Genomic DNA, 8,614 nt, shown 5'->3' with positions numbered 1-8,614 from the left:
CTTTCTAAGGCAGCCCTTCACCAGTTGGAATTGCAGAATGTAATTTCAGCAATGGGCAGCTCTACCTTCGTTAAAGCATGCATACCATCTGTTATGTAATCCAGGTAGGTACTAGCACAAAGGCATTCTTGTATCAGCTATGGGTTTAGTTCTGTATCTACTTACAGATAGATTCATAAATATGTATGTATTTCTACCTACAGAGTATTAAAACAGCATTCTAAAACAAAACAGTCCCCTGAATACATTTATGGCTGAGCAGACCCCACAGAAACTGATACAAGATTGATGTTAATCGCATTGTTCAGGGCGCTGCTTGAAAGCTGTCAGCCAGTGCCGCCTAGAACATAAAACCACCATCACTATCACCAGGCTGGCTGTACCCACGGAACCCACTGCAAAGTGGATAAAGCCAAATTACTTAAATGCAACGAACAAACACGCCATTAAAACAGGATGATGTAATCAGGAAGAGGGTAACAAGAAATTTCAGAGTTAGAAATTTCTAAATTAGAGTGAATAATAAAAAGCATTTTAATTTTGTAAAAGCTGACAAGTTAATTTTCTCCTTTTCAGTGAGAACATCGGCAGTGGACAGAAAGTCAAACAAGCTGAACATCATGGAGTGTTACAGTAAAATACTTGATCTACCATCTGCAAAAAAGATACTAATATATAGCCCGAGAGGTGGTATGACTGGAGCAGCAGGAAAGAAAGGAGTACTTAGCAGAACCCATGGGTATATTTGGTTTATTAGTCCAGATCCTACAGTAGCTTTACATAGCTTTATTCAAGTAGAATGATCTAGTCCAAAGAGAGGTTCTCTGAGCTCTGCACTGCAATTAATCTTCCCATTCTTTTGATTAATTGCAGACACATACCTTACCACTCCTATTAAATGACCCTAGTGCATTTCCAGTCCCCTAGCAGCATGCAGTCTGCTGGTGGTGATGACTAGCAAGAAAATAACTGACCACAACACATGATTTTCATGCAGCAGTCCTTTAATGATTAATAAAAATATGAAAGGCATCACAACAGCCTCTCTTGTCAATCTCAGCTTCTAAAAAGAAAAGCAGGAGCCAAAGAAAGATGCTGAAACTGTTACCTGTTAAGATTTTTTCAACAATTAGTCATTTTTGCCCCTCCTAATCAAAATTATGGCTACATGTTAATATTCTATTTTAATATAAAAGCTCATCATTTACCTTGAAAATATTTTTTTTCTTATGACAGAAATGAGAAAAATGCAGTGATTTTAAAAGAATGTTGAAAGCCACAGTAGATCCCCAGAAAAGACTGCACATCTCAGGATCTTCTCTGATGGAAGGACAGCACCAACCTCTCAAACACATATCTTTTATCAGCTCTGCGTAAGTTAAGAAAGTGGTTAAGCAATGTACTTGGAAAATTTTTATTGTCATCCTACATTTCCTCAGCACTGAGGGCTACTCAGCTCCAGATTTTTAATTTAATCCATTTTATAGAAACCTAGTTGCAAAATTGTGTGGAGTTAGGCTAAGTTCTGAATTTTCCTATGACTTGGGAAAATTCAGCCTAGATATTAAATTCTCACTTCATCTTCTATCAGTACTAATGTACATACTTGACTGAAAAACAACCAGTTTGGACCTGTTGCTGTAAGGCACACAATTAAATTATAGACCCTGCTCCAAAATTTTTTGAATGTATTAATACCACTGATGCAATTGCATAAAAATCTTATTTTGGGGAAACATGATGCATCTGCCCATTCTATGTATCCAAAGTCAAAATACTTCCAGCATGTAAGTGAACAAGAATGAGGTTAAATGGAAATGGTGTATGTTGAGCCAAAAATTACTAAACAAACAAACACCTCCACCCCCCAAACAGCAAGTCTCTTCTATATAAACAAAGGCAGAAACAGAATCAAAGCATCTTCACTTTTTTCAGAGTGAAATACTCATCAGAGATGCATATTTAATAGTTTGCCCTAGAAGCAGTGCATTACTGTTATTACAATTACAAACTAGTAATGTTGAAACTAATTAACAGAATAAAAGAGCTGACCCTGCTGCAGTGCCTAGGTGTAGCAGTCTCATTGTGAACAAAGCAGATTAGACTGATGGGGCTTCAGACATCCATATGCAGTACAGAGAATATAACTGCCAATATTTCAACATTTAACAACTAGCATTATTTTCTTTAAAATGTCCTTCATGGTGGATATGACCTCTCAGACAAGGAACACAGCAGATGAGTAGGTAGCAAAGAAGTCCAGTTCTAGTGTCTTGGCCAAATTCCAACTTCAGTAATTACACTCTGCTCTTAAATTCCCCCTGCAGCTCTGCTAGAATAAAGCTCTTTTTCAGCTTGTCCTTAAGCATTGTGTAGTATTCCTGTGAAGGTGTACAACACTGAAAAATATCTCCTCCCATTAAAATTGCAAGGGGAATTTAGGTAGACAGAAAGCTATTACCAGAGTTTGAATTTGGGTGGAACACCAAGGTTAACTTACACTTGCATTGGGATCAAGGGATCTTTGCTGACTAGGAGTGTCAGACCCTTGTTAAAGAGCACACATGGGAACAGCTCACTGTGCTGCCTGAATACAAACTCGGAAACTCCGCACCTGGAAGTGACCGCAGGAATGTTTCCTAACAAATGACTCCGTATAAAAGCCTCTGGAGCTGTAGAATATCTTATCAAAACCTTATTTGGTTATTTAGTAGAATTTATGAAATTATTTGTTGATTAAAAAAAAGTTCTAGCAACTTTAAAAACAACGCACATTTTAAAAAAGTCTTTACCAACAGAAAAGCAGCTATATAACCCAATCATGCCAAGGCAAGTATTTGAATTTTGATAAGTAGATATACCAAGAACCACTCAAAGAGTATTTAAGCAAGCTGAACCAGGCCTGCAGTACTAGTGAAAGCATTCTACATTATGCTAAATAGAAAACTGTAACAATTTTCTTAGCCTCTAAATTGGGACACATTTAAAATATTTAGGTAACTTGATTCCCAAATTAGTTTATACCCAAAACCAAAAAAAATCATTCTTACTAAACTAGAATAATTTAGAATTATCACTGTACAAATTCCTGTAAAAAGGAAAACAACACTCCAGATCCATCCACATACAGTGAGTCTGTTTCCTATTTGTATTTTGTGCTTTTTTTTTTCTTCTTCTTTTCTTCCTGTTGTTGCCTTTCTTTTTTCAGATCAGGGCAGCTGTAAGCTTGGTGCTCTTATTTCACCCATTTCTTTAATCTCAACTTTCTCATATTTTCTTGTCTGCAGCCACTTCAGAACAACCAGCACAGTGATGCCAAATCCAGTGGTCAGTATCACCACTGTCACTACAGCACTAATGCCAGAAACCAGTTGTCTCATGCAAAACTCTGGTGGCTTTTCATCAACATAGTAAATCCATAGTTTTTCAATATCCAGAGCATCTCCATTGACAGAGACAGTTAATGTACTGTTGGAATGAAATATGGAGTCATTTTTTATATCTTTTTCAAGGTAATAGGCTACATCAGCTATATCTACATCACACCTAGATTTCTCAGAGTCATTCTGGTTCAGGCCAATTTGGATAAGTGGGGAATCATACTTAATGGCTGCGATGTACTTGGGGTGCAGTTTGTATCGGCTCTCAAACAGATGTTTCAGGGCGTTTGTTACCTCGGGAACATTGAAGGCATTGGACCTTTTTTTGTGCTTCAGTTCAATGTAGATCCAGCTTGTTCTAACCAGTTCACTACAACTCAGGCTTTTGCCACCCTTTTCAGTTCTTCTTACTCCGGCAGTGTTCACACACCAGCAAGTATCAGTTTGATTGCACTGCCTGGCTTTGAAGATACCACTGTCCTTGCAGTCTGGATTGTAAATGCCATCATTGTCTAACAGCCCACGGGGATGGCCCCGGAAGCGCTTCTCCTTCAGGGGGGTCATTTCTGCCTTCATCAGCAAGCATTTTGAAGTCAGTGTTGAACAGTCTACCTTGTGATTTGAACCTACCAGCATGCAGGTGCAGTTCCCAGATGCGTCCTGGGCACATACTGTCCACTTGTTGGTCGCACAGGTACAGTTGTTCTCTGCTGATGAAGCTACCGCCAGAATCAAACCCAGCAAAACCCCAAACAGAGGCTCCATATTGCAGGTGAAAAGTGTTGATAAAGTCCCGAGTGATAGCAGACAGTATCTGAAGCTTTAATCCATTCATGGAGCCTGCTCGTTTCTATACGCTGGTGTGCTGCTCCCTTTATCAAGATTCAAATCAGACCCACCAAACAGGTTCTCCTTCCAAAACAACTGGCATCTCATACCCAAATCCTAGAGAAGTCAACAAGCTGCACATTCATCTGTTACTTCTCACAGAGTGGTGCCGATGCCTGCCTTCCCTCTTGATGAGGAAGCAACAGGGAAGAGACAAAAGCCAAACTGAACCACAGCTCCTACCTTGGGCTTCCCTTATGGATTAAAGCACAAGCAGCTTGCCCTTTTTCTTCTTCACACTTTATATGGACTGTGCAAATGCACGTTTAAGGAATTTCTCCCATTTCTGTTGGAAGAAATCCTACTCCTCCACTTCATCATGGTTTTTCCTGTGTCTTCCATCACACAGCTTCTGTATCATTCCGCTCTCTAGAGTCTTATCAGTTATGGACTTCCTCCATTCTACTTTCCTATATTTATAAAATAAAGCCTTTTTGAGTTTCATGTTTGCTGCCTGGAGTAGCTGCCAATTCAGGAGGAACGGCTGTTCAGCAGTTTGATGGCTGCTCTCCTACTTACAAAGCACAGGAGCGCAGCCCCATCTTCCAGCACGGAAAGCTTCTCTCCCTGCTCTCCTTTGGCACACTGTCATCCCAAGGCAGTACTAAGAATGATGATTTTCATGCTTGCATTACCCTTACAAAGTTGTTAGCCGTTTCTGAAGAAATTTTTCAATCTGAACTTTGAGTAATGCCTTTTGCAGTACACTCCAGTAGCTCCCAAGTGTCCTAATGATCTACAAAGCACGAGTTAACCATTTCCACGTGTTTCGGCAGCAGCTGAAAGATATTTTCCAGTTTGCATTAAGCAAGTCCCATTCATCCGATTTGTCAAACACTGTCAGACACTTTATAAATCATTATTTTGCAACAAGTAACGACCACAGAACAGCGTATACGCCATTCTCCCATCCACGCAACTTGCACACTGCCTTGCCGTCGGCTCTTTTTATCTGTGCTGCTGTTTTCCTGAGGGCCTGCCCTGCTTCAAATCAATGCAAACTGGGCTACTTGCAGCAATGGCATGTGTCCGTGTGAACAGTGGGAAGTTACCCTGGCTGCCAGTGAGTATTTATAACACAGTATAGGTTTAATATTAGAGGTCCAGATGTAAATACCCTCTACCACTAGAGAAGGGCACAATCTGGAGTTGAACTTTGCAGCTAAACCTCTTTCTAAATAAGCTACAGAAACACATGCTACTTGAGGGAGCAAAGATGAGACAAGTTCTTCAAATTATTCCTGGCTCCTTTATAGCACATTATCACACCTCTCCATTTCCCCTTTCTTTAGATAAAAATAACAGTAGTTGCCTGTAATTGAGATCTACAGCTAAAATAATTATTAAAATTGCTAGGTATTTCAAGTTGTCATATTAATGATTCTTTGATAAGAGTTTAGTAACTCTTTTCTCATTTTTAATTTCTAAGTCATTCATTTACCTATAATAACTGGGTTTTTTTGAAATTCCACATCCCTCCTTCAAAGTCAAAATCCATTTAACTGTCACCTACATACTCATATCTTGTCTTTTATTTCACATTATGAACTCTAGCAAGACGTAAGTTTTCTTTTTCTTCTCTCTGGAGGAGAGAGCCTCAACTGCTCTAAAGTTACAGCTTGCAAACCAGCTTCAGTGAAGTGAGGGCCGTTTCTATATGGCTGAGAGCTGCGCTGCCCTCGTGCTTAGAAAGCACCATGTGGACGGGCAGTAACAGGACTTTTTAGTAAATAGCACTGTGCTTGTATGCTGTTGACAGATGTTCATGCTTTGTCTCAGCCTCACGTTATCATTCGATAGTTTCCCCTTCTTACGGACACTTTAGAGGAAAAAGAGGTTTGTCAGAAGTAATATATGGAAGAAAAACCGTAGGTAACTAAATGAGATGGTCTGTTTTCCCTACCAGTGAAAGATTCTCATTGCTGTTACCTTAATTAAAAACTGCATTGTCTCTTCCCTCAAAGGTAGCCAGAAGCACAATGACAGTTTTACAATATACCCATCACCAAGCAAAAAGTGTAGAACAGTGGCAAGAGAAGGGCAAAGAAGGAATAATTTTAAGTTTCCCTGACAAAATTGCATAAATTGCCAAAATGAAAGTGCACTGTTTCTGTTGACTTTTTTTGTGCTGGTGGATTTTGCCCTCTGTAAATAAGGAGAGGACAGACTTATTTTAAAGACAAAAGTCTTTCCAAATATCTATATACATAGATATTTATATGTATAAAAATATAGATATGTAATGCCTCTATGATGCTAAAAAAATAAAAAGTATTATTTCCTTTATCTGTGCTAAGCTGTAATGGCACTACAAGAGTTAATTCTTTAGAACAGCAGGCTGTAAAAGGAATAATCCTGTAGGAAATGCGGAGTGCATTATTTCTTTAGTGATCTCTGCTTCCATGGAAACAATTTCTCGGCACAATTCTAAATCTCATAAAAATAGGGCACGAGGTCTATGTAAAACAGCAAGACATTTCCAATTAAACAACCAGAATGCTTTTATCTGGGCCATTAAATACTTTGTCCCGTATCAAATATGATTACAGTGTTCACTGGGATGTTAACAACCAGCTACTTCCCATGCGCCAGCTCTGCGGGTCCGGATGAAGTCACCCCGCACGCATCCTGACGTCCCTTGCCTCTGCAGCGGGGTTCGCGGCGACAGCACAGCACGTTCCCGGCCCCTTGCAGATGCCGGGGCGCACCGCTCTGCCACACCGTGCCTTTCAAGGTGTGCTGTCCACCTCCGTGCTGCTTGCTTCCCACCGCCGCAGCATCTCCTTCCCCCGCACACCACCGTGTCCTCATAGCTCAGTAATGCCCAGCAGACCAAATCCTCTGCTAGCACAGCAGGAAGGAGTTTGTCTGGCTTCTGCTGAAGGCAGAAATACAGCTAGAACCAACACCCTCAAATCAAATTTGGGTAATGAATACGGTTGGTTGAAAGGTAGTCTGATGATCGCCTTCAGAATTCACTGGAGTTGCCCAAGAAAACAAACCCGTTACATTACTTACTTTAGTGATCCTACAGCCAGGATTCTCTCTGTGAAAACAGCGTGGAGAATACCCATCTACCATCCTGGCGCCCCTGCCACGAAGCACCACTGGATAACTTTTGGAAGGAGACTAAAGCAGAGGGTTTGTAAGCACAAATGAGAGAAACAAATCTATACCAAGGTACACAGCTACTGCCCATAAAATTTAATCACTGACCAGAAGTTCCCATGCAATACTACTACCAAGAACAGTTTTGCTCTTAGTCCAAACCCCGTTTTGTATCAGCTGTGACAACGCTCCCTCTAGTGGCTGTGGAACTGCGTTGAATCACCGGGTTATTGACACTGACTTGGAGTAAATAACCAGATCTGATGCTCGAGACAAGAAGCTATTACAAATACGGAACACACCTTTCAAGACACTGCATACACAGTCTTTATTAGCAGTCTCCTGTACACAATCAGTCAGGAATATCAAAGCAGCAAGCAAAAGGAAAAAAGAAAACAAACATCAATGGCAACAGTGTTAACTTTTTGTTTGGCTGGGTTTGGTTTAGTTTGTTTGTTTTCCTCAACTGAATTGTTCTTGGGAAGTTACTTATTTAAAAAAATATGGGCATTACCCCTCCCCTGGAACACGAGGCTTATATCCCTGTGAAGAAGCACTGCTGATAACTGGGACAGCAAAACTTGACTTAGCCAACAAATGCCCATAAAGGGTATTTGCCAAAAGTTACATCTTGGGGGTTTGGGGGCTTTTTTGTTTGGGTTTTTTGTTTTGTTTTTTTAAACTGTTGACTCTTCCAGTTTAAATTGTATCATTCTACTTGCTACTCAACCATTTCCCACCTCCTGAACAACAACTTGGCAAGGTGTAACAGCTGGTCTTACATAAAGGAATAGCGTATGAGTCCACACAGGTACATGGAAACAAAGCTAGCATAAAAAGAATTGCTGGATGGGGGAAAAAAAAAAAAAAAAAAAAAAAAGAAAAAAAGAGAGCTTCCCCCAAAATATTTAATGCCTTATATGCGTTTGGTAGCAAAACTGGTAGTATTAGTAAAATGGATTTTTATCTTCTTAGAAGCATGCAACTTCCAAACTCGTATTGTTAACTGCACAGTCAAAATAAATTACGAAGAGTAGGTTAGTTCTTTCCTGCCAACAAAATTATTACTTAGCATCACAAGTGTGGTCTTTCCAATTCACATACAGTATTGGGTGATAATACTGGATTAGGATGGTCTAGCAGTTTTATTTCCTCCCACACCACCCTGCTAATGAACTCTTACAGAATCTGGAGTCTTTGTGTGCATGTCAAAGGCTCAATACTGCACCACATCCTCT

The 8,614-nt window shown here is 40.0% G+C and overlaps 1 protein-coding gene across 1 annotated transcript; it reads right to left on the bottom strand.

Moving 5' to 3' along the window:
* Positions 1-579: 579 nt before the first annotated feature.
* Positions 580-4,406, bottom strand: TACSTD2 (tumor associated calcium signal transducer 2). Its single transcript, XM_069788611.1, has one exon. The coding sequence runs from the start codon at positions 4,143-4,145 to the stop codon at positions 3,210-3,212; it is 936 nt and encodes a 311-aa protein (XP_069644712.1). The 5' UTR covers positions 4,146-4,406; the 3' UTR covers positions 580-3,209.
* Between the last annotated feature and the right edge of the window lie 4,208 nt (positions 4,407-8,614).

The sequence above is a fragment of the Haliaeetus albicilla genome, chromosome 8 (assembly GCF_947461875.1).
Source record: "Haliaeetus albicilla chromosome 8, bHalAlb1.1, whole genome shotgun sequence".
NCBI lineage: Eukaryota > Metazoa > Chordata > Aves > Accipitriformes > Accipitridae > Haliaeetus > Haliaeetus albicilla.
Note: the sequence above shows the minus strand (reverse complement) of the source record. Positions and strands in the feature narration are given on the sequence as shown.

Coding starts and splice junctions, on each gene's coding strand:
- TACSTD2 (XM_069788611.1), bottom strand. CDS start 4,145: ATGGAGCCTCTGTTTGGGGTTTTGCTGGGTTTGATTCTGGCGGTAGCT.